Source organism: Monodelphis domestica, chromosome 2 (genome assembly GCF_027887165.1).
Source record: "Monodelphis domestica isolate mMonDom1 chromosome 2, mMonDom1.pri, whole genome shotgun sequence".
Lineage (NCBI taxonomy): Eukaryota > Metazoa > Chordata > Mammalia > Didelphimorphia > Didelphidae > Monodelphis > Monodelphis domestica.
The window spans coordinates 23667846-23693091 of record NC_077228.1 but is presented as its reverse complement, the minus strand read 5'-3'; the positions used below and the strand labels follow the sequence as shown (position 1 = coordinate 23693091).

Below are 25246 nucleotides of genomic sequence, written 5' to 3'. Positions count from 1 at the left end.
ACATGCTTTTATTGGGAGTCCCTTGTTTAAAGACACCACCAGTGCCTGTCAAAGCACGAATTGGCATAAGGGAAGCAGCTTAGATAGGGGATGCCTAAACCTAGCAATAGGAACGGCAGTAAGAGCTCTGTTGCTGGGAAGCTGAGCCAGGAGTGTTACCATTGAACCCAACATGTTGTGCTCCACAGGGGAGATGCTTGCAGCATGACTAGGTAGTCCAGAGCCCCTTGGCCAGCCTGTGGAGATATGGGCAAGTTTGTGTGGCTCACTTAAAGACATTTGGGCTGTGGTCCAAGAAGCCACGTGTGAATTATATATCTAGGGGACCCCAACCCACTCTAATCCCGGAAGGATTCACCACAGGAGTCCAGGAGTCACACACCTGGGCTGCCAGCAGGGCAGGCCAGATTCCTGAGCAGGTCATGTAAATCTGATGTATGAAGGCCATTGACCAATTGGAGGAAAGGGGTGGGGGTGGGGAAGAGCTTAGGCGAGGTTTGAAAAGCCAGTGGGGGAAGCTCATCACTCTCCTGGATTCCCTCCATCTCTGGTCTCGCTCTCAGCCTTTGACTTATCTGTCTTGTGATGTGTGATCTCTGATCTCTGATGTGGAGAGGGCCACATTGGGCTGCAATCTGGGACTGATTCCTACCTTAAGTTAGGAAGGCTGGAAACCTTATTTCTCTCTTTCTTTCTCTTTCCTACTACTTCTAAATGTAGTATAAAGTCTCCAAGATTCATTTTTAACAGTCATTGTTCATGCCTAGGCATTCTTGGGAGAGCAAAGATCTCTTGGAAGGGGACCCATGGCTCCCTATCTGTAGTAGTAGGGGGGGGACAGAGAAAGAGGAAGAGACCCTGGGAGCTGACCTGAAATGGTCAGATGGCCAATTCCTTTGGAAAAGCTAACTGATATCCATGGGCAAAATGGTATTGGCTATTTTGGTATGAGAGATGAGAAGATCCTCCTACAACCATTTATTCCCATCATCCCTCCATCCACCGACTGCCCTTGCTTCCCAGGGGAGAAAAGATGGGAGATAACACCAGATGGTTCCTGGGTTACTTTATTTGGACAACAGTCACACAAACACGTTGGGGAGGTGGGAAGAACAGTCGGGCTTCTTCACTGTGGCTCCCCCAGCTCTGCGAGCCCGAGGGGCCTCTCCCAAGCTCTGCTGCCTCTTCGCCACAACCTGATCAGTAGTCCTCCCCCCACCTCATCCCCACAATTAAAATGACTCATTTTTGCCATAAAAGAAACTGCTGAAATTCTTACACCAGTCACAAGAAATAGTGGGGTGGCCGAACCACTCTGGTGGCTGCCACGGCATCACTCTTCACATGCACGCTTTCTGCCCCAGATTCGAACGTCAGGACACAGGAGCAAGTCCGGGGGAGGGGGCTCCCTAAGCACGGATGGCTCATGTTGGATTCAGTGTGCTGCATCTTCCTGCATAGCATTTCCCAGACTAGAATGTCTCCGTTGAACGGGAGCTCCGAAACCCAAAAGGTCAGAACAGAATGTCAGTGCGAAAATAAGAGTTCACAAGCAGACCATGAGAGATGGAACGGAGAATGTCGGAGCTGGGAGGGACCTTCGGGCAGGGGTGTCAAACTCCGCAAGCTGCATTAAGGACTTAGGAAGTCACGAATGAACATGATCTTTGGGGTATTTTTATTTTTTTGGTTAAAAAAGTCCCCAATTCCATTTTAATCTGGTTTGGGCCCCCCTCCAGAGTTTTACAGCAATTGGCCTCCAGTTCTGACACCTCAGCCTTAGAAACAGGATGTGTCCACGCTGGGAGAGACCTCAGGGAACAGGAAAGGCAGAGCTGGAAGGAATGGCAGCGCCGGGAGGGGTCTAGAACAGGGAATGCCAAAGCTCGAAGGATATGCCATTGCAGAACCCTGGGGCTGGAGGAGCCCTTGAGGCTGGGCTCGGGCTGAGCCCCTCATGCTACGGAAGAGGCTCTAAGTGACTTGGCCAAGGACACTCAGGGAGTTACGCTGAGACGAAGCAGGAACCTGAGGCAAATTCTACAACAAACCACGCTCGATTCCGGATGCCACACTCAGAATCGGAGGGCTCTTGGAGGCTTCTGGTCACCTTGGCTGAGCCGGACTTCTCGGTAGGGTTCAAAGACGGCGGTTTCTGGTTTTACTCCAGAGCGTCCGAGAGAGCCTGCGCACGAGGCTGGGCTCCACTCCTGCCGGTAGCCTCTCCTCTACGACCCGTAGAATCATGGGCTAAGCAGGGAACCGAGCCCTGCGGCGAGGCCTCGCTGGGGCCAGGGTCATCCCTTTCCTGCCAGAGCGCCCACAATGTCCTAAGCGATGCATAGAATGTATGGTTAAGACACAAGGCAGAATGCTTTGAGAGCAGACTGTAGCGCGATGGAAGCGGCCACCAGCTTGGGCAGAGCCTCCGGCGAGGACCGCGCGAGGCGGCCACGTTCCGGGCCCTTTGGGCCATCTTTCCGCCTTCGCAGCCGGAGGGAGGAGGAAATGCTGAGAACAGCCATTCAAGCCCCATCAGGAGTGTCAGGGGGTCAGCTGGCCGGTTCTGCTGGGACCCCCCCCCCCCCTCCGGTCTGAATCCTCGTTCCAGAGAGCCCCTAAGCTGAGCTTTGCATAAATAAGGATGAATCTTGGTGAATCGGGCCAAGGGCTGGGGTACCTTTGGGGGTCCTCTCCCCGGGGAAGGGAAGACAAGAACCGTTCCAAGTTCTCGCCAGGCTTCAGATTTCTGTAAGGCACTGAAATGAACCGTAGTCAGCCGCTGGAGGAGGTGGGGGGGGGGGGGGGGACAACTCAAAGTGGGCCAAGCTGTGAGCGAATACTGTCGGATGATGTCGTGCGGGGGTCGCCCCAGAAGCCCCCGGGCCCCCGGGCCAGCTCCTCAGCTCCCCAGAGCAGGCCGGCACGGACCCAGGCTGCCCCGCCGTGCCGACGGCAGCCTTCGGGGAGGATGGAGAGCGCGGGGAGCGGCGGCACTCCCACAGCCTCTAGAGCTTCCCACTCCCTGAGGGAATCGGCCCCAGAGCCGCCAGAGGCTCCCCAAGCACGAAGTGCCCACGCCGTGCAAGGCACTGATGGCTGGCTGGCTCCAGCCGCGGGGGCCTGGACACGGCCGCAGTGGGCTCTGGGGAAGGATCCGTTTCCCTGGGGCCGGGGGGTCCTTCATTCAATGCTGCCTGGGTGAGGCCGGGCTTGGGAAGATGGCGGGAGGCCAGGAGGGCGGGATGCGCCCCCAGAAGGGCTCCCGGCCATCGGGCGCTCCCCACTTTCCCAGAGGCCACCGGGCACGCGCGGGGCGGCTCCTGAAGGCACCTGCCCAAGCCTCTTCTGGTCAGGAGCCGCCCCCGGGGATGTTCCATGGGTCTGCGAGCGGGGCTGGCCGGAGGAGGCGGATCCTTTTCGTCTGAAGAGAAAGGCGATTTCAAAGAAGGCGGACGGGTGGGCAGAGCAGCGGAGCCTGGCCCCGGGTAGGGGGAGGCCCAGGGGGTGCCAGGGCCTGGCGGGGTTGGGGGACGGGAAGCCTCAGTGCCGGGCGGCCTTACAGATCTTATCAAACACCTCAGGGAAGGCGTCTTTGCAGTTCAGCTCCTTCCGGAGCTTGTGGTACAGGGAGCCGTCAAACATCTCCCAGAACTCCTCCCGGTTCATGTAGCAGTCGGCGTACAGCATTTGGAACCTAGAGGGGCGATAGGACACACACTGAGAGCACTGCACTAACTCAGTGCTTTACAGCGATCGCCTCAGGTGATCCGGGGACAGGAAGCCGAGCAAACACACAGAGGTGAGTGACTACCCCAGGGTCACATGGCCAGTAAGTATCTGAGGCTGGATTTGAACTTGGGTCTTCCTGACTCCAGGTCTGCAGCTCTCTCCACTGGTAGAGTCTCTATCTGTTCTGGGGCTTCTGTCCTTCCCCTTCCCTCCCCAAGATTATCCACTAGCACCGCCATGTCTGAGCAGGCACCCCCACATCCGGGATGTCTCTGGACCAGGCTCCTGACCCCTTGGTCCACTCACCCATGCACACTTCGGACAAATTTCTCCATCTGCCTCATGCAAGACCTGGCTTCAAAGTGCTTCACCCGTGGTTCTCCGTAGGCCCCGATGTCCACGTAGAGCTCTGTCTCATCCCCCTTGGGGTGGACCATGCCTGGCTGGCTGGGCAAGATGAATGGGCACAACCAGATGGGATAGACCTGCAGAGGAGAGGAGGGAAGGCCCAGAGTTACCCGGGAGGGCCAGCTGTTCTCATCTGGCCAGGGAGGGGATCTGGTCCTGCTGAGCTTGCTGTCTTTTCAGCCTGATCCTCTCCTCATCCTTCTACCTCGTGGATCTCCTCTGCTGGCTCAGCCCCTCATTCAGGCCATAGCTCTACCTGTGGAGCACTCTCTTTGCCTTTCTTTGCAGGCTCAGTGATAAACCTTGGCATATAGTAGGGACTTAGTCATTGCTTACTGCCTGACTGTGTGATCTTAGACAAGCAAGTTAATCTTTCTGGGTCCTGGTTTTCTCAGTTATAAAATGAGGATTCTGAGCAAGATGATCTCAGAGGTCACTTCCAGCTGCAGCTCCGGGACCCTGTAACCAATGACACTGGATTCCTGGAACATTCACGCCAGAAGACATGAAGTGCTGGATCAGTGGATGGAGACACCCCAGGGATAAGCACATGGCACTGTCAGGAGCCACTGCCCTGGCTTCTCGATAACTCAGCTTCTTGCTCTCTAAGATCCCTGCCTTGGCCTGGCCTCCCTGGGATGCTGGGGAGTTCCAGGCACTGGTGTAATCAGAACTGACAGTCATGGACAGTTCCCTGTGCTCTAAGGGTCATGAGCTCCAGGGCACCCAGGCCTACCAGGGGTTTGAGAGCAAGTGTGTCGGGGGAATGGCTTACATGGAGGTCATTGTGGAAGGTCTGGATGGCGCTCTCCAGCACCTTCATGGGGACCAACATGTCTTGTACCACATGGTGCTGTTCATACAATTTGCGCAGGGTCTCGCCTTGAGTCAGCTTTAACAGGGAGATCTTGGGAGGCACCAACCAGCCAAAGAGGTAACGGAAGATGGGATTGTTGCCGAAGGGGATGATGTCCTGAAACAGGAAAAGGGGTGCGGTTGGGGGACTTTCAGAGCTGGGAGGGACCCCAAGGGTAATCCAGTCAGTCTGCCCTCCCACAGGGTAAAGGCATTCCTGGGATGCCATCTCAGAGCAGAGGAGATTCAGTGTGCTGAAGACATTGGGGATGGGAGTTGGTTATCTGCCACCATCATTCCCAAACTACACTTCCTAATTATGAGTCAGTCTTCATCTGCTTCTTTTTTTTTTTTTTAAACTCTTACCTTCTGGGGGCAGCTGGGTGGCTCAGTGGATTGAGAGCCAGGCCCAGAGACAGGAGGTCCTGGGTTCAAATCTGACCTCAGACACTTCCCAACTGTGTAGCCCTGGGCAAGTCATTTAACCCCCATTGCTTAGCCCTAAACACTCTTCTGCCTCAGAACCAATATGCAGTATTGATCCCAAGATGGAAGGTAAGGGTTTAAAAACAAACAAACAAGTCTTACCTTCTGTCTTAGAATCAGTACTGGGTATTGGTTCTAAGGCAGAATAGCGGTAAGGGCTAGGCAATGGGGGTTAAGTGACTTGCCCAGGGTCACACAGCTGGAAAGTGTCTGAGGCCAGATTTGAACCCAGGATCTCCTGTCTCTGGGCCTGGCTCTCAATCCACTGAGCCACCCAGCTACCCCTAACTCTCCAACTTCTGCCTGGCTCTAAGCTAGAGACGCATCCAATAAACCTACTTCACTTTCCACATGACAGCTCTCTGGCTAACACCTCGATAAGTCTTTTGTTCACCAGGAAAAACATCCCTAGTTCCTAATGACTGTTCTAGGGCCTAGCATAGTTTCTGGTACACAGAGGCCTTTTAATAAATGTATAATGATTGAAAGATAGTTCCTTCAACTGATTTCCATATGGTGTGGTCCCTTCTCAAGTCAACGTTTCTCCTAAAACACGGTGCCTTTCTATCTGTGTGACCTGGGCAAATCACTTAACCCCAACTGTCTAGCCATTCCGTTCTTCTGTGTTGGAACTGACACTCTGCATCCATGCTAAGACAGCAGGAGTTTCAAAGACAAAACAAAATACACGGCACCTACTGGTGGACACAATGCATGCATCATGTACAATTTGGCCAGGGCAAAAAATGCTCGGATTCCTACCTCCCTTCGGACCCAATGCGTGTGCTAATAGAATAGGATCACGATACCTTTTGGGCTGCTCAGTTCTATTAGGGAGTCAGCCAGTTGGACCCTGTGGTCTCCTAAAACTCCGTGGTATTTTCCCCACTCAAATACTTCCCTGGCTATGAGTCCCCATCCTGCATCTATTCTGCAATTGACTTTTTGAGCCCTGGTGCTGGACTTCACATTGACTGATCCTCAACACATAAATTCCATCCATCATTCCAGTCTGCTGAAGTACCCCTCAGACCATGGCTAATCCCAGGCCATGTGTCTCCTCAAGGAGAATTCTACAGGGCGTCCCAAAAGTCTGGCTGCAGCGTGAAGCTATGAAAGATTAAAGCCTTCAAAAGGAGGCTCCCAATTCCCTCCTCAGAAGGAAGGTCTCCTCCTAAGAAGAGAACCCCAAGACAACAATGAATTCATTCTAGAACCCCAGCTCTTGACAAGTGGGAAAAAGGACTCTAATGAAGATGGGGAAGGTTGGGGGGAATGGGGGGATCTGTTCCACGGGCCCGACCTCACCTGGAGTTCCCAGAAGATGCTACGGGTGTGGCGGTGGTAGTAGTGTCGCAAGGGGATGTACTCCAGCCCTTTCTGGTCTTTCTTCAGGTATTCCTCCACATGCTTGAAGAACCAGGGCTTGTAGTAGTCACCAATTCTGTTCAACTGAAGGGAGTGAGAGATGTCAGGAGCCGGGGAGGGGCCTGCAGGTGCCTGAGGTCGGGGTGGGGGGGGTGGGAGGGGGAATGTTAATAAGGGGAGGCTTGGGGCTCAGAGGGGGATCTAGATGGGCTTCTTGATCACTTCAGGCAAGTCCCATCCTGCCTCCAGGCTGCTTGTTCTAACCATGAAATGAGGGCAGAGTTGGAGTAGATCATCTTTGAGCTCTGTTCTATCAAGGGGTCCCAAGATCCTTCCCAGCCCTGCCATTCGGAGGCCCCCCCTGCCACTCCCTGACCTGAGACCCTCGGGGCTTTGGGCATCCTGCTGTGGCCACCCCAAGACCCAGTGCAGGACTCCGGGGAGGGGGAGGCCTTCACCACACTGGGCAGAGTAAAGAAGCTACGAGAGCGTCCTGAGCCCTGAAAACCCCAGTGGGCGGTGCCGGGGGGACTTGCTGGAAGTGAATGAGCTTCCAAAGGGAGAGAGAGGGGGCGGGGCAGACAGACAGACAGACGGACGGACGGACGGACGGACGGACGGACGGACGGACGGACGGACGGAGGATGCAGAAACCGTGATAACTGACATCCTATGTGGTAAATAAAATGCTACGTAACAGAAACAAAATCCGCGCCAGCCATTATTCCTCTAATTACAAATTCTAATTATCATCATCACCACAAAGGAAAGGTCTCGGTAAAGGGCTTCCCTTGATAGCAGACCTGCTGACACATCCTCGTGGGAAGAAGTCGGAAAGGAGAGCTAGAAGCCCTGGGTGAAGGCACCGAGTGCCGATGCTGGCTCAGCCTGTTCCCGGGCTCGGCCGCTTCCCCGTCCAACAGCAGTGAGGACGGGGTGGCGTTGGGAGCCCTGAGGGACCTCCCTTCCCCTCCTCACTCCCTGCTCCCGCTTCTCCTGAGCTGTTAGGCACACTCAGTCCTGGAGGCCAGGGACCACCTTTACCTTTCCTTGCCTTCCCAGGGCTTAGCTCAAGGCTCAGAGTAAAGGACTAAATGCTCCTGGATGGACTGATCTAGCTCAGCCTCCTCCCGGGAGGCCCAGTGAGCCTCGACTTCAGCAGCCCTGATCCCAAGTCCAACACTGGCCTTCTCCGCTATCCTCTGGGTGCCCCGCCTCCCCCGCCTTACAAAAGCCCAAGAGGCCACATTTCTGGGGCCTCTGAGGTGTCCTGGGCAAATGGGGGAATGTGGGGTCAGGGGGTGGATCCCTCTGACCTCTGTTCACTTTCAGGGAGACTCAGGACCGGCCGCCACCCTGTTCCCTTTCCAGTCAGCACTGGGCTGGCATCCTCCCCCTTGCCCGGGTGCCTGGCAGCGAGCCACCACTTTGAAGGCGACCAGCCTGCCTGGAAGCTTTCATTCAAAGGCACTGATCCTGCCAAGGTCCCAGGGCATGCTGGAAGGAGAATGGGGCCAGGAGGCTCCGGGACAAGTGGAAGCCCAGAATGAGCAAGAGAAGCCTGGAAGAGCCGGTCTTGGTCTCTGGCCTACCAGCTCCTGAGAGCAGGGGCTGCCCAGGCTGCCAAGGCTGTCCCCAGCTGAGGACCGTTCCTGGTGGCTGCGGCCACGGCCTGGCCAGGGAAGCCACTGCTCCTGCCCTGCCCCCTGACCTCTGCCTTCTCTGGCATTCAGACGCCCTGCACTGGCTGTGTGCTAACACGTCCCGGCTGGTGGCTGCCAGATGCCGAGTCAGCAGCAAAGAATGCCGGCTTGTTTGCCTCCTGTCCGAGGCGAGGGGGCCCAACAAGGACGAATGAGCCGAGGCGGCCCAGGACCCAGAGAGGAGGCGCTGCCAGCCTCCAGCCTCCCTGGTGGCCCTCAATGACTTCCGGTCTGCTTTTTTCTTCCTCCCTCCCTCCCTTGCTGGCTCTCCTTCCCTTCTCTCCCTGCTCATTCTCCCTCTCTGAATTTCCCTCCTCCGGGGCCTCCAGAATCCCCAACAGTCTGTCCCTGGGCTCATGCCAGCCACCTCTCTTCTCCCTCTCCTGTTGCCTCTCCAAGGAGACCATGTTTATAAAGCACTTGGCACAGTGGCAGCACACAGAAGGCACTTAATAAATGTTTGCCCATCAGTCCAAGCCCTCCTCCACCTTCCACATCTTCTCCTCTGCTGCTCAAACACCTTCTGCAGCTGCCGCTCCCCAGGGGATCATGCTACAGCCCCAGGGCCCTGCTAGGATGGGGAGGCAGGCTCAGCATGCCTGTCAGCACAAGCCCTGCAGCCCAGGAAGGAGTGCCAAGAAGGCGGGACTCACACCCAGGGCTCTTCCTCTAAACCAACTTCTCTGCCTGGCATTCAAGGCCCTACCAGTCAAGCACCAGCCTGGCCTCTCCCCTCCGGGCAGACACTGAACGGGAAGAGGGCAGCTCCTGGGCTACCCTGGAAAGTCAGGATCCAATTCCACCCCCCAGCCCTACCCTTTCTGCCCCCATGCCCAAGCCCTGGGCTGTAGCACAGGCCACGGCAGCCAGGAAACTGCCCGGGATCAGAGACACTCCCTGGGCTGGGCCTAGACCAGGGGGGTCAGGGCTGGGCGGGGCCTAGACCAGGGTGGGTCAGGGCTGGGCGGGGCCTAGACCAGGGTGGGTCAGGGCTGGGCTGGGCCTAGAACAGGGCGGGTCAGGGCTGGGCGGGGCCTAGACCAGGGTGGGTCAGGGCTGGGAGGGGCCTAGAACAGGGCGGGTCAGGGCCTAGCCAAGGAGTGTCAGGGCTGGGCGGGGCCTAGACCAGGGTCTGAAGTGAGGGATGCTCTGATTTCCCAGCCAAGATTCCCCAAAGCTCAGCTCTTCCAGTGGGAGGTGTCCAAGCCCGATTGAATGTGGCCAAATAGGTCTCCTTCGGGCCTTGGTCTGCCTGGGGCTCTCCCCCTTTCAGGTCTTTCAGGCCTGCCTCCTCCAGGCAGCCCTCCCACAGTCTCCGGACCAGCCCTGCACCTGGCAGGCTTGTCTGGTCGAGTTTCTTTGCTATTCTGCCAACTGTGGAGCCTCCTTCCCTGGAGCCGGCCAGCCTAGGCCGGTTCTCCGGTGCAGGCCTGGCGGGCTCACAGGTGGCTCCGCTAAGCCCTGAGCTGGGAGAGGCGGCTGTGCTCAGGCCACAGGCACCCCCTCTGGCTGCATCAGCCTGGAAGAGCCCGTGAGAGGCAGGGCTTGGGGGAAGGTCGCGTCCTCTCAGCACAAGATGATCTCCAAGCGGCTCCCTAGCCCGAGGGGGAAAGGCCGGCCTCAGAGCCTCTGTGGCCACCTGCGCTGGGGGGGGTCCTGACCTCCCCCTGCGCCACGGCTAGGAAAGCCCGAGGTCGATCCCTTGTTTCACGTGTGGAGAAACCAAGCGGTCCAGCACGGAAGTGACTGGCCCAAGGTCTCACGCGCAGGCCTGGCTAGAACCTGGGCGCCCCAGCGTCCGGCCTAGCTCTTTCCAGGCCGTTTCCTCTCTCAGGTCTGCCCCGCCTGGGAGCCCGAGTCCTGCCCCACCGAGGGCGCATCCACCCCCCTACCTTGCTGGGATCCAGGTCGTCGGTCATGACGCCCGTCATGATGACCGCCTCCTCCAGGGAGTACAGCAGGCCTTCCACAAAGTGGTTCTCCTTCCTCTGGGACTCCTCGGTGAACCTGGCGCAGATCTCCTTGAGGCCGCGCACGGGCTCCAGCCGCAGCTTCACATACTTCTTGGCGGGGATGATCCTGATCTCGGCGGCGACCAGGAAGCCCAGCGTGCCGCAGGACCAGGGCACCGCGTAGAACAGGTCCGAGTTCTCTGTCTGCAGAGGCCCACGAGCGCACGTGCTGGGAGCTCCAACCCGCGCACACAGCAGGCGCTTAATCGGTGCCCACTGACTTGCCTCTGCCTGGCCCCAGCATCCTCCCCCCCCCAGGATGTCCCCCCTCTCCCCCCCTCCAGGATGTCCCCCCCGCCTCATGTTCAGGATGTCCCCCCTCTCCCCCCTCCAGGATGTCCCCCCCCGCCTCACGTTCAGGATGTCCCCCCCCCACCTCATGTTCAGGATGTCCCCCCTCTCCCCCCTCCAGGATGTCCCCCCCACCTCATGTTCAGGATGCCCCCCCCGCCTCACGTTCAGGATGCCCCCCCCGCCTCACGTTCAGGATGTCCCCCCTCTCCCCCCTCCAGGATGTCCCCCCCCCGCCTCACATTCAGGATGCCCCCCCCGCCTCACGTTCAGGATGTCCCCCCTCTCCCCCCTCCAGGATGTCCCCCCCCTACCTCATGTTCAGGATGTCCCCCCTCTCCCCCCTCCAGGATGTCCCCCCCCACCTCATGTTCAGGATGCCCCCCCCGCCTCACGTTCAGGATGTCCCCCCTCTCCCCCCTCCAGGATGTCCCCCCCCCGCCTCACGTTCAGGATGTCCCCCCCCGCCTCACGTTCAGGATGTCCCCCCTCTCCCCCCTCCAGGATGTCCCCCCCCTACCTCATGTTCAGGATGTCCCCCCTCTCCCCCCTCCAGGATGTCCCCCCCCTACCTCATGTTCAGGATGCCCCCCCCCGCCTCACGTTCAGGATGTCCCCCCTCTCCCCCCTCCAGGATGTCCCCCCCCCGCCTCACATTCAGGATGCCCCCCCCGCCTCACGTTCAGGATGTCCCCCCTCTCCCCCCTCCAGGATGTCCCCCCCTACCTCATGTTCAGGATGTCCCCCCTCTCCCCCCTCCAGGATGTCCCCCCCCGCCTCACATTCAGGATGCCCCCCCCGCCTCACGTTCAGGATGTCCCCCCTCTCCCCCCTCCAGGATGCCCCCCCCCACCTCACGTTCAGGATGTCCCCCCTCTCCCCCCTCCAGGATGTCCCCCCCCTACCTCATGTTCAGGATGTCCCCCCTCTCCCCCCTCCAGGATGTCCCCCCCCGCCTCACGTTCAGGATGTCCCCCCTCTCCCCCCTCCAGGATGCCCCCCCCCACCTCACGTTCAGGATGTCCCCCCTCTCCCCCCTCCAGGATGTCCCCCCCACCTCATGTTCAGGATGCCCCCCCCGCCTCACGTTCAGGATGCCCCCCTACCTCATGTTCAGGATATCCCCCCTCTCCCCCCCTCCAGGATGTCCCCCCCCCACCTCATGTTCAGGATGTCCCCCCTCCCCCCCTCCAGGATGTTCCCCCCCCCGGCCCCGCCCTTACCGGGGTGCACCTCACGAAGCTCCCGTCGGACAGGACCAGCTCGTAGGCCGTGCAGATGTGCTGGAACAGCCCGAAGCGATGGGACGAGGACTCGATGCCGGTGCCCATGATGAGGCCTCCTGAACGCAGAAGGACACGACTCAGGCCCCGGCCTTCCACGCACCGCACACGCGGGGAGGCTGAGCTGGGGATCCTCCCCACCCCGGGACCTTCGGCTCTCCCCGTGGGCCGCCCCCGGGGCTGATCCTCCCAGTCGGGGCTCTGAACCCGGAACCGCTTGGACGACCCATTTGCTGTCACTGCTTTGCTTGTATTTGAAAGCCTGACTCTGAGAAGGGGTCCAGGACAGACAAAACGGCGCTCCGGGCAGATCTTATTCACAAGAAACAGCGTGAGAAAGGGGACAGATACAGGACTTGAACTCAGCACCACCCCAGGGCCTCGGTTTCTTCATTTGTCAAACAGAACCCTTCAGGACCTGGCTCAGAGGCGAAACCGAGACAAAAGCCAGGCTGCCCCCCTGCGAGCCTCAGTGATGCCAGTCACGGGACCTGGGAAGCCACTCCCCCTGCCTCAGTTTCCTAAAATGGGTTATCTCCGTGTTGTTGAAAGAGAAGCACATTATAACTGGACGCTGGACTCCACCATGTGAACACGGGCTATTCAAGCGACAACCACCACCAGCACAAGAAGCAAATCCACAGAGGGGCCAGCAAAGGGCCCTGTCCCCAAGGAGCGCGTGTTCTAACATTCCCCTCAGCACCCAGACACGTGTGCAAATGTCTGTGTGACACACAAGTGCATGACGTCGCCGTGTTCTGCACAAGCACACGTCACACAAGTTACACACATGGCAGCACGTGCTATACACACACGGTACCACACATGTTGTATGCGTGCACCTGTTGCACACATTGTATACAGGCATATGACACCACAATGTGTTATACAGGAATGCATGCCGTCAGCGTTCTGCTTAAGTGTAGGTCACACGTGTTGTGTAGGATGTATGATTTTAAGGGGTTTTGCTGTGTTCCTCTTATTATTAATCCTTACAACTGGAGTAAGGTAGGTGCTATTACCACCCCAATCTATAAATAAGGAAACTGAGGCTTATAGAAATGGAGTCATTTGGAGGCATCTAGGTAGTCCAGGGGATAAAGCACCAGGCTCAGTGTTGGGGAGTCCCGGGTTCAAGTCTGGCCTCAGACACTTCCTAGCTGTTTGAGCCTGGGCAAGTCCCTTAGCCCCCATGGCTCGGCCCTTATTGCTCTAATGTCTTAGAATGACTGAAGGTAGAGAAGACCGGGGGCAAGTTGGCTGCAGTCAGGCAGCTACTAACTGGACTGAGGTAGCACAGGAGCTCGTGGGCTGGGCCGACAGACATCCCTTCCTGAAACAAGGGGAGAGAGGAGGGCATCCGCCCCTGTGGCCCCCCATCTGGCCCTGATAGGGCGGGGAGCCTCTGGCTTTGCTCTCCGGCTCTCTCTTTGCCAGGCCAAGACGCAGGCCGGCCCAGCCACAAGGCCCGGGGGCTGAAGAGACCTTCCTGCCCACACGGCGGTGCTGTCAGCCAGCCCTGGCCCGTGTCTGCCTGGCACTATCCTGCTCCAGCTCCTGGGTGTTCCAGGGCCGTGGGATTCCCTTCTCCCCCTTCAGGTTATCTGTCTCAGCTGGCTGCTTAGATCGCCATCAGCGCCAGGCCCCCAGCCAAGGGGCACCTGGTAAGAGATCGCTGGCCGGCCGGTGAAGGGCGAACACACTGGCAGTCCTGACAGATTCCTCCTTCAGGCCCTTTTAGGTCAGGTCAAGGATCCAGAAGACCCAGTCCCTCCCCTCCCCCACCTACCCCTGGGGCTCCTGGACCAACCCTTGGCCTAGGCTCTGAGGCTCCTCCCGTGCCCAGGCTGTGGCCCCCATGGCCTGGGGCTCCTCCTGTGCCCAGGCTGTGCCTCCCCCCCTGGCCTGGGGCTCCTCCCCTGCCCAGGCTATGGCCCCCCTGGCCCTCGGATCCTCCTCTACCTAGGCTGTGGCCCCCCTGGCCCTCGGATCCTCCTCTGCCCAGGCTGTGGCCCCCCCCCCCCCCCCGGCCTGCGGCTCCTCCCCTGCCCAGGCTATGGCCCCCCTGGCCCTCGGATCCTCCCCTGCCCAGGCCATGGCCCCCCTGGCCCTCAGATCCTGCCCTGCCCAGGGGCTCCTCCCCAGCCCTGGCCCGGGGCTTCCTCTTTTTCCAGGACATGGTTTTGGGGCCCCCTGGCCCACCCCAGATAGCACCGCCTCACCTACTGTGAGGTCATCCAACTCTGGGAGAACGGGCAGAGTCCAGCCCACAGAATTGAGCAGCGCCGTCACCTGGCCCATAGTGACCAAAGGCTCCACAGAGACAATCTGAATAAGAAAAAAGAAAGGCAGGACCTGCGTTCTCATGTGACCCTCGCAACAAGCCTGTCAGGGAGAGGCTGTTATTAGCCCCACTTAACAGGTGAGGAAACTGAGGCAAACAGAGGGTAAGTGACTGGCTCAGGGTCACCCATCTAGTCGGTGTCTGAGGCCAGAGTTGAACTCGGGTCGGCCTCATTCCAGTCTTTGTCGGTGCCATCTGGCTGCCTCCAGGCACAAGCCTTTAGCATCGGCCTCTCAACGGGGCAGCCCACACCTGGGGGGGGGGGGGGTCACTGCCAGGCTGCCCAGTAGGACAGAGGCGGCACAGGGCACAGCAAGGCCAGAAGGAGCTCTGGAAGCCTGTCCTCTCTGGCGAGGACGTGGCTATGGGCAAGGGCTGGCCCTGGCTGGGCCTCAGTTTCCCCCCTCGGAGCCTCCAGGGTGGCCCCCAAGAGAAGCTCGTACAGGCCTGCCCTGGCCTCCCCCGGGGCCCCTCACCTGCCGCTTGGTGTCCACTTCCAGGATGTCCATCAGGTTGATCATGATGTTTTTGTGGGTTTTCTTGTACTTCCCGACCCGCAGAGACACGGTGAGCCAGCCGGGCCGGCCCGTGCACATGAAGGTCTTGCTTCCTTCTTCCTTCCATTCCCGCACCTGAAGGGAACAAGGGTGGGAGGCCTGTGAAGCTCCCCTCTGGGGAAGGAGCTGGAGGCCTCCCCCTCAGGAGAGACTTGAATCCGGACCCTGGCAGGTCCTGGCTCTGCCCTAGAGACAGACCAAGGCCGAAGGCGCCGAAGCAAGCTGGACCTCCTCGCCAGTAGAGGCCCTGCGCAAGGACAAAACACGGAAAATAAATGCGGGGCTGTTTGGAGGCAGTGGACAACCCTAAAGGCCTCACGCAGAGGGTGGCCCAGTGGAGAGAGCGCCAGGCTTCATCTTCCCGAGTTTAAACCTGGCCCTGCACACTTCCTAGCTGTGTGACCCTGGACATGTCTCCTAACCCTGTTTGCTTCCATTTCCTCAACTGTCAAATGAGAAGGAAGTAGCAAATCTTTGCCAAGAAAACCCCAAAGGAAGTCTTGCAGTGTTGGACAGGGCTGAATAACCAAAGAACACCAGGCGCTGCAGACTGGGGCTGGGTGGCGGCGCATTCCCGGCATGAAGGATCACCTGTACAAAAGCATGGAGATGGGAAATGAGGAACACCAAGGAGGTCCCTTGGGAGGGTGAGCAGAAGCAGGAAGGCTGGAGGGTTTGTACAGGCCCCCAGAGATGAGGCCACCATTGTTTACTAAGTAGTGGGTAACTCTTTGGCAGCTGGACCAAGGAGAAACTGGGGGGCAGGAGGGGTGGGGGTGGTTTCCTGTCTCCTGGCAGGCCCTCCCCTAGGGATGAAATTACACACAGGCACCCCACCCCCAAACAAGCCCAGGTTTGGCAGCGTCTGCACCAGGTCACCCACCTGGCCAAGTTAGGGCCAGAGCCCCAGGCTTCCTCCTGCGAAGAGCTGCCCAGAGTGGAACACCAGTCACTGTCCCAGGCCTGGCCACCCGAGGGGCGACAGGAAAGCTCTAGAGCCTCCAGCCCCAGGCACCCAGGTCTGTTTTATACAAGACGTTTCCTAGCCAAGTTTCCCCACTTCTCTCCCAACTCGTAGAAAGTTGATTATTTAAGCCTGAAATATAGGACTTTGTCTGAAGACCCCAGATTTCTTCTGTGATGTGCCCAGAAGGGAGACGCCCATCATCTGTCTGGGGACTTTCAGGGATGGGAAATTCCCTCCTTACTGGCCAAACTGGCCCCTTCCACTTTCATACAGCTCTTGTGGTTATGCTTTCTTTCCCTGCCTCGGCAGAAACCTGCCTGTCTGGGATTTCCTGAGCTGCGTGAGGGCTGGGCCCGTGTCTCAAGACTTTTTTACCTCGCTCTAGTATAGGACTGGTCATGTGAGAGGTGGTTATCACCGAATTCCAGATGGTCTGAAAGGGCAGGCAGGGCTGCCAGGAGTCACCTAATGGGAGAGGAAGCGGCCATTCCCAAATACAGTCCCCTCTGTGGTCAGGTTCTTGAATTTAGAGGAAGGAATTTTGGCCATCATCAAACTAACACATGGGAAAACTAAGGTCCAGAGGGTGAGATGTCTTATCCAAAGCCTGACACACAACCTTAGGATTTGAAGGGAGGTTTTGACTCAAAATCCCACTTCCCAAAGAGCCAAAAAACCTAGATCTGTCATTGTAGCTCCTTCATAAGCTTCCTTACCCTCTCTAAGGAATAGACTTAAATCAGGATTTATTATATCCCAGAGGGATTCCTTCTCCTCAGCTCCAATCTCTCCATTAGGCTACCTCAGCCTTTTCCTGCCATTTATCTAAAGGGTCTGAAGCTTAGAGGAGTTGCTTAGGTGAAGGAATGAAGCTTCCAGTCACAAAGAAGGAATATGAGAATGACAGTATCACCAAAGAGAAGTCACTTTCACAGAAGGAGCACTAGAATGTCAGTTTCACCCAAGGAGCACTAAGATGTTAGTTTTGCAGAAGAAGCAAAGATGTTAGTTTCACTGGAGGACTAGGATGTCAGTGTCACAGAAGGACCACTCTCAGATGTCAGTTTCACAGAAGGAACACTCTCAGATGTCAGTTTCACAGAAGGAGCACTCTCAGATGTCAGTTTCAAAGTGGTCACCACAACTCAGAAATTAAAATAGAGGCTGGATGGTGGAAGGGACCTTAGAATCCAACACCTTCATTCTATACTTAGAAGAGAAGTGACTAGCTGAAGGTCACACAACTGGTAAGAGGAAGAGCTGGGATTCTGTAGTAGGCAAAAGGCCTAGACTTTCAGCATTCTATTTCTCATCAGTTGCTCTGTTGGCTTTTTGATTCTAACAACATCTTGCCTCTAGCTGGTACCCTCTGGTGACCCCTTCTCCAGTTTCCTTTTATATATTGTCTTCCTCTATTAGACTTTAAGCTCCTTAAGGGCAGGGAAAGTCTTTCTCTTTCTTATTATTTGTATCCCAAGTCTGGAACATAGTAGGCAATTAATGTTTATTGACTATTATCTATTCAGCAACTAAGTGGCTAGTGGACAGAGCACTAGACTAGGAGTCAGAGAGCCTTGAGTTCAAATTTTGCTTCACACACTATGTGACCCTAAGCAAGTCACTTGAACTCGGTGCCCAAGTTAGCTCATCTGCAAAATGGGAATAAAAGTCCTTATGTCTCAGGGTTGTTCTAAGGACTGAATGATAGGACACTTGTAAAGCTCTTTGTAAACCTACAATGCTGCAGGAGGTTCCCTGAATGCTTGGGTAACCCCACAAAGCAGTGTGGGAGCAGGGGATGACAGTGTCCCCCTCTGGAGGGGGCAGAAAGGCCACCTGGAAAGCAGGCCAGACTTGTAGTCCAGAGACCTGGGCTTGAATTCCAGCCCTCTCCCCAGCTGTAACCTACCAGCAGGCCCCCTGCCTCTCTGGGGCTCAGTTTCCTTTTCAAAAGAAAATTCCAATTCAAGGAGGGGAGTTGATAACAAAGGTCCCTTCCAGCCCCCATCCTCCTCCCAGGCTTCCCTCAGAGGCTGGGCCTCCTCTCTCCACCCAGGGGCTAGTCCTCCCTACCCTCCAGCTATTTTTAAAGTCTTCACATTCCGTTTTAGAATCAATACTAAGGTTTGGTTCCAAGGCAGAGGAGTGGTCAGGGTTACACAATGCCAGGGTCATAAGGATAAGGCAGTGTCTCTAGGTCACATTTGAACCCAGGACCTCCTTCCCAGTCATTTAGCGGCCTAAAATATAATACCAGACTCCGAATTTTAGGCAAAAATCCTCCAGAAACAAACTTTAGCTCATTTCACATTAACAGCACTTGTATGGAGCTCTTGGTTTGCAAAACGCCTTTTTAAAAAAACAAACAAATGGGGTGAGGAGACTTGCCTAGGGTCACACAGCCAGGCAGTGTCTGAGGCCAGAATTGGACTCAATCTTCCAGATTCCAGGCTCAGAGACCAGCCCGTTCCCGGAGGCCAAGGCTTAGAGGAAATGGGAAGGGAGAGCTTGGCTGGGCTCAGGGTCATCGTCTGAGAGGTAGAGGAAGGAGGCCCAGCAGGCAGAGGGCGCAGCTTCTGAACTTGCTCAGAGGGCGGAGGCAACATTCAAACTTAGGCCTTCAGACTCCAAGCCAGAGCAGGTCCTTTCTATGGTGCCCTGCAAGTCTGGGGGAAAGCTTCTCCTCTAAGGAGCTGGAGAAAGTACAGAGGCCACATTTGGGCCAGTGGTGGGCAGCAGGCCTCCTGGGGCAGGGGGAGGAGCCCACCAGCTGCCCCAGGTAAGAGGAGCCCATGGGTCCCCCAAAGGAGAGAGGAGCCCATGGGCCTCCCAAAGATGAGAGAAGCCCACAGGTCCCCCAAAGGGGATAGGAGCCCATGGGTCCCCCAAAGGTGAGAAGCCCATGGGTCCCCCAAAGGGGAGAGGAGCCCATGGGTCCCCCAAAGGGGAGAGGAGCCCATGGGTCCCCCAAAGGGGTGAGGAGCCCATGGGTCCCCCAAAGGGGAGAGGAGCCCATGGGTCCCCCAAAGGAGAGAGGAGCCCATGGGTCCCCCAAAGGGGAGATAAGTCCATGGGTCCCCCAAAGGAGAGAGGAGCCCATGGGTCCCCCAAAGGGGTGAGGAGCCCATGGGTCCCCCAAAGGGGAGAGGAGCCCATGGGTCCCCCAAAGGAGAGAGGAGCCCATGGGTCCCCCAAAGGTAAGAGAAGCTCACAGATCCCCCAAAGGGGAGAGAAGCCCAAAGGTCTCCCAAAGGGGAGAGGAGCCCACAGGTCCCCCAAAGGGGAGAGGAGCCCAAAGGTGAGGGAAGCCCATGGGTCCCCCAAAGATGAGAGAAGCCCACAGGTCCCCCAAAGGGGATAGGAGCCCATGGGTTGCCCCAAAGGGGAGAGAATCCCACAGGTCCCCCCAAAGGGGAGAGAAGCCCACGGGTCCCCCCAAAGGGGAGAGAAGCCCACAGGTCCCCCAAAGGGGATAGGAGCCCATGGGTTGCCCCAAAGGGGAGAGAAGCCCACAGGTCCCCCCAAAGGGGAGAGAAGCCCACGGGTCACCCCAAAGGGGAGAGAAGCCCACAGGTCCCCCAAAGGGGAGAGGAGCCCAAAGGTGAGAGAAGCCCATGGGTCCCCCAAAGGGGAGATAAGTCCATGGGTCCCCCAAAGGGGAGATAAGTCCATGGGTCCCCTAAAGGAGAGAGGAGCCCATGGGTCCCCCAAAGGTGAGAGAAGCCCACGGGTCCCCCCAAAGGGGAGAGAAGCCCTGGGCCTCCTACAAGACATGAACAGTTGGGTATCCAGGAGAGTCAAGGAGGCTGGACAAGTTTACAAGAGGGCCAGCAGATCTCAGTGGAGCCAGAGGGTCAGAGGGTCAGAGCAAGGCTTCAGGGTGCCAAAGGCTCTGGGAAGGCCTCAGGGCCTGGCTCTGAGGTCCAGGGAGTTGGGAGGGGAGGCTACTGATCTGAGGCAGCTCTAAAGCACACACTCAGCCCAGACAGGCCTTTTATTCTGGCCAACCTGCTGCTCCTGTTCGGATCCAGGCTGATGGCCTCCAGTGAACCTGGGGCTTAAGAGGAACCCAAGTTCAAATTCTGGTTCTCGTGTGGACTCTTCTTCCCAGCTGGTCTTAGCCGGTGTCTCCAGACAAAGGGGGACGCTGAGGCCCAGCTTCCCCCTCTTGGGGCCTCAGGGCATCCGGCAGGGTGACCAGGGGAGGCCTCCATGGCCGGGGAGTGATGGGGGTCCAACTCAGGCTCTCCATCCCAGATGGCTTGTGTCCTGGCTCCAGACAATGGGCTCTGCTGCCCTGGTCCTCTCTCCCCACTGGCGGGGGATGCTTGGAGGCTGGCTGCCCCCTCCAGGGGGGTGACAGTGACCGCAGCTCCTTCAGGCGGCGTCCCACCGAGGCAGACCCTTCGTGGGGAGGACGGGTCTTCACACCCCGGGCCCTTGGCAACCCCCTCCAGCAGGCCTGGCGAGGAGATGTCCAGCCCCACCTTCCTCCCCAGGGGCACCCTGCAGAGGTGCAAGGGAGAAGCGGGGGCACACCTGGTGGTGTTGGGGGCCAGACCCTTCCTCTTTTCCAGAACTCGGGGCCTCTGCCTGTTAGTTAAGTGACTGCGTCTGGAGAGGCCATCAGAGCCCCCTCCAGGCTGAAATACGACATTGATTCCATCAATCTGTTACACCTCCTGGGTGCTCAGCACCCTGCTAAAAGCGTTACAAATATGACCTCATTTAACAACCCAACCCTGACAGGCTGGGGCTAGGATTATCCTCATTTGGAGGCAGTCAACCAGGAAATGACTTGCCCAGGGTCACTAGGCTGGGAAATGCTAGAGGCAGGATGTGAACTTCCTGCCTCCAGCCCCAGCTGCCTCTCTAGAACCCAGAACCACCAGACTCAGGCCAGTTCACCAATAGGGCGCTGCCTCTCCTATACAAAGAGGGAGTGAATTGGGACAGTAGATGTGATCTCGGGCTACTGGGAATGGCCAGGAGAGGAAACTTCAGGCCAGTAGGAAAGCAGCAGCGCTGAAATGGGGTAAGTGCTGGGCCACGAAGTCGCTTCACCTCCCTGAGCCTCTGTTTGCTGGCTTGTAGAATGCTCGGTGGGGCTCCCAGGATCAGAGAAGGGCTCTGGAGTCCCTGAGAACAGCAGCGATGAGCCACCCCTGCAGGCTGGAGCCAAGGCCTCCACTGAGTGCACCAAGGACACCCGAGCGGTGGGGCTCTCTCCTCAGAAGCTGTGAGCAGCCCTGGCCCACCCACTCCCCAGCTACTGCAGGAGCTGGATAAGTGAGCCTCCCCAGCTGTCCTTCTGGGGCCCCAGCCCTTTGTGCCTGCCCTTCCCGGGCCTCCACTCCCAGACACACATGCGAGGGAGAAAAATGTCAACATCCCTTTCATCCTTGAAAGAAATCTCCGAGGCTAATCTCGGTGCTCCGGGCCCCACAGAGCCTCTCCTCCCCCTCCACGGCACCTTCCGCCAAAGCTCAGTGGTCAAGGATCCAGAATCTCAAAGGGCTGCGAGGGATCAGCAAACCCCTCCTTTCCCCCTTGAAGTGAATGGTCCAAGGCCACACAGCCAATGAGCGGCGGAGCCCGGGCCAGTCCCTGTCTGTCACCTTTCTGCCTCCCCGCTCCAGCGGCTGACGCGGTTCAGGAAGAGCTTCCCCACCTCCCTCAGAAAACAAACTCGGCCGCCCCAACTTGGAACCGAATTGCGGAGCCCGCTGGCACTGGCGCAACTGGAGGCAGAGGCCCTGGAGGCCGAGGGGGCGCCCGCGGGAGAGGGGCCCACTACCACATCGCCCCTCCAACCGCGGGGTTCTCCCTCCTCAAATCTGTCGGGGGAGGGAGGAGGCCCACATACATCTTGCTCTTCTCCCGGCTCCCAAAGTCTACGGTGAGAACGGCGTTTGGAGCCCAGGATGTCACCCCAGGGGAAGAAGGGAACGTGCAAACACACAACGGGGGGCAACCGGTGATGCTCTGCCCTCCCGGGGAAAGCCGAGCTTGGGCCTCTCTCTACAAGCGGCCCGGGGAAGAGAGAGGGGAAGGGCAAGCATCGGGTGTCCGCGAAGCAATGTATGCATTGTGGGAGAGATGGGGGAAAGTGAGGGAAGGAGTACAAAGTGGGGGGGGGGGGCAGGCAGCGGGAGGAGGGGGTGGTGGGATGCAAAGCAGCCCAAGCGAGAAGCTGTTTGCACGCGCTCCCCCCAGCCCCGCGCCCACCTGCTTCTGGATGTCCTGGACCCGCTGGCGGTGCTGCCGCGGCGCGCTGTTGAGCCTGAACACCACCCAGGCGCGCAGGTAGTAGTAGATGTCGAAGATGAAGGACAGCGGCAGGAGAAAGAGGCACACGAAGACCCAGCGCTGGTGGATGATGACGAACTCCAGCCCCTTCACCCGGATCCAGAGCAAGAAGAGCAGCGCGCACACTGCCAGGGACACCGCTGGCTCCATCCCGTCCCGCGCTGGGAACGCGCTGCAGGCTCCCGGGGGCGTTCTCTCCGCGCGCGCAGGGGGCGCACGCAGGCTGCGGACTCTGGAGGCGTTCTCTCGGCGCGCGCTGCAGGCTCCGGGGGATCTTGTGCAGGCGGCGGGCTCCCGGGGACCGGCCGAGCAGAGCTTTGCTGCAGGAGGTTCCCCAGTGGCGGCAGCGGCGGAGGCTGCAGCGCGGCGCGCGGATTGGGGAGGAGCGCCCGGGCCGGCCTCGCGCCGCTCGCGCCCTCCTTTTGCCCCGCCCAGGCCCGTCGACACTCCCAGCCCGGAGCCGGTCCGGGCCCCGATCCGCTGCCCGATTGGCTCGGCCTCCCCAGGGCTCGGTGGGCCGAGACCCAGGCGCCGCCCAATGGCGAGGCTCAGAGAGGATCGGACCAGGAGCGGAGAGCTCGGATTGGCTGTGCTCGACCTAAGTGCCCCGCCCCCTCCACTCCCACCCGGCTTCCCCTGGAACCGGCCGGACCCCGTGTACTCGGGGGAGGGGAGGGAGGAGGAAGGAAAGGAGGGGGAGGCGATCGCGGCGGCAGGGAGAGGGGGGTGGTGGGAGGTAGCTGCGGGCGACGGTTGTGACTGTTTAACGATCTCTACGGAGTGTTCCACAGGCCAAGCTGCCCCAAGGGGAGGAAGGAACCCCTAACTATCCCATCCGCTCTTTGTGCAAGCGGGGAAACTGAGGCCCGGGGCAAGGAGGTTTAGCGTTGAAAAAGACCTTAGAGATCACCCAGGCCTGCCGTTCCTTGTTCTGGAGAGGACACTGAGGCCAGGAGGTGGGCCAGCCAAGGTACCGGATTGAGTGCCTGGCACACCATTGGAGCTTAATAAATGCTTATCCCCTTCCCTTCGTCTGGTTCATCCCCGCTTTGTGCAGGTGAGAGCATCCAGGGCTTGTGCTGATGGGGAAACTGAGACCCAGAAGAGAAGCGGTTCTGGACGCTCCCGGGATGGAGAAACAAGGTCAGAAGGGAACGGCTAAAAGAACGTCAATAAATCATAGGAACAGCCGCAAAAGGAAGTGCGGAAGGGGCGACAAAGTAGCCAGACGGACTGAGCAATTTGGATACACGAGGCAGACTGGTTACTCTGTAGCCTATTGGGAGGCCCGTTTTAAAAACAAACCTTGTAAAGAGGTCCCCGGTGTCAAGTTCGATCCTCTGTTCTTTCGGTATTGACGTTTGTTGATGCTGGTCATGCTCATCATTAAAAAAAAAAAAAGGGAGCGCCGCAGAGGGCAGAAGTGGGAACGCTGGGGGGAGGGGCGGCAGATTGGGGCTGGATTTCTGGGGAAACCGCTCGGAGCCGTCCCGAAGCCGAGCGGGGAGTCCGCGGGAGCCCCGCTTTGGCGATCTTGAAGCAGGCGCTGGACGGGTCCTTGCCAGGGAGGTGGGGAAGAGGAAAATGACGAGGGGGAAAGCCGGAGACTTCAAGTCTCTCATTCTGATTTCCACCGAGAGGAAGCGGGTCCTCCTCGGAGCCTCGCCTCGCGTCTAGAGACCCTGCGGGGCTTCCGGACCCGACCGGGTTCAGAATTTGCCCAAAGGATTTGACTCCCTCGGGGTGCCATGTTTGCAGACATAATTAAAGCCATGACTCACCTCCTAAATTAGCTTTGGCAGCCTTGGGTGAGCCACTTCCTCTCTGTGGGCCTCAGTTTCCCATTCTGTATGGGGGGAGAGGGGAAGGAGTACTGAGCTGAGAGATCTTCCGGCGCCCAGTTCCATAATTCTGGGAAGTAGGCTGCTCTTGGTTTTACAAGAAGTCCAGCACAAAAGTTCTTCAGAGATGTTGTTCAGTCGTGGCCAACTTAGTGACCCCATATGGAGTTTTTTGGGCCAAGATACTGAAATGGGTCGCCATTTCCTTCTTCAGCTCACTTTCCAGATGAGGAAACTGAGGCAGACAAGGTTAAGTGACTTGTCCAGGATCATACAACTAGTGTTTGAGGCTGGATCTGAACTCGGGCTTTCCTGACTATCCACTGTGTTACTTAACCTGACCTGTTCTTCAGGGTTATGGAAATGAATACTGATGACCATGGGAACAATTGCTTATGTTCTCAGGGCTGTCTAAGGCCCTGGGGGACTTCAAGGAAGGGGCCTTGGCTCCATAGTGGCCCGGTCATAAGGACCTGGTCCTATCTTGTGCTTTTTCCACTCCTAACCTCTGGTCACATTCTAAAATTCCTACTTAGAAAGTTCTTCCAGGGGCAATTAGGTGGCTCAGTGGATTGAGAGCCAGGCCTAGAGATGGGAAATCCTGGGTTCAAATCTGGCCTCAGACTCTTCCTAGCTGTGTGACCCTGGGTAAGTCACTTAAGCCCCACTTGGCTAGCCCTTACTGCTTTTCTGCCTTGGAACCAATATGCAGTATCAATTCCAAGATGGAAGTCTGAGCCACCCTTTCTTAGCCATCCCAAAGCCCCATCTTCTCCATGAAAACGTTCCCTACCATCCATTTGGTCCCAGAAGAAGTCTCTGCCGCCTGCTTTGGGGAACGTTGCCTCCCGATCTTCTCTCTCCAGTTTGGTGTGACTTTCCCAGAATTCTTTGACCCTTGAACGGCTTCTTTCTCCAAGGTCGCCCTGTCTAGCTGTTCTTTGCCAAGGGATCTCTGACATTCCTGGGATGTTTCTGGAGACAGCAGGGGCTTGTCCTCTCACTGCTGCTTTCCCTTCTGGCTCTAACAGATCCAGGCGGTTCTTTATCAGCTCTTTTGTATTCCAGCCCTTCTTCAATGCTCTCTCCT

The 25246-nt window shown here is 57.9% G+C and overlaps 1 protein-coding gene across 4 annotated transcripts; it reads right to left on the bottom strand.

Annotated features, from left to right (window-relative positions):
• Positions 1–1051: 1051 nt before the first annotated feature.
• DHCR24 (24-dehydrocholesterol reductase) lies at positions 1052–25246 on the bottom strand. Of its 4 annotated transcripts, XM_056815070.1 has the most exons (10): positions 24950–25243; positions 24097–24161; positions 14959–15114; positions 14361–14466; positions 12079–12197; positions 10445–10708; positions 6790–6933; positions 4916–5113; positions 4039–4217; positions 1052–3697 (listed from the first exon to the last, which is right to left on the bottom strand). In XM_056815070.1, exons 3-10 carry the CDS (start codon positions 15076–15078, stop codon positions 3544–3546), a joined length of 1284 nt encoding a protein of 427 aa, XP_056671048.1. In that variant the 5' UTR covers positions 15079–15114; positions 24097–24161; positions 24950–25243; the 3' UTR covers positions 1052–3543. The 4 variants fall into 4 exon arrangements, with proteins under 4 accessions (XP_056671048.1, XP_056671047.1, XP_056671049.1 ...); XM_056815069.1 differs by lacking the exon at positions 24097–24161 and having other exon boundaries at positions 24950–25246; XM_056815071.1 differs by lacking the exons at positions 24097–24161; positions 24950–25243 and adding an exon at positions 23621–24071.

Bases quoted from the DNA above. Each gene is read 5' to 3' on its own strand.
- DHCR24 (XM_056815068.1), bottom strand. From the start codon at position 22,465: ATGGAGCCAGCGGTGTCCCTGGCAGTGTGCGCGCTGCTCTTCTTGCTC. The intron at 15,115-22,234 runs GTGGGCGCGGGG...TGTTCCCTTCAG, and splicing joins TCCAGGACATCCAGAAGCAG to GTGCGGGAATGGAAGGAAGA. The intron at 12,198-14,360 runs GTGAGGCGGTGC...TTCTGCGTTCAG, and splicing joins GTTGGATGACCTCACAGTAG to GAGGCCTCATCATGGGCACC.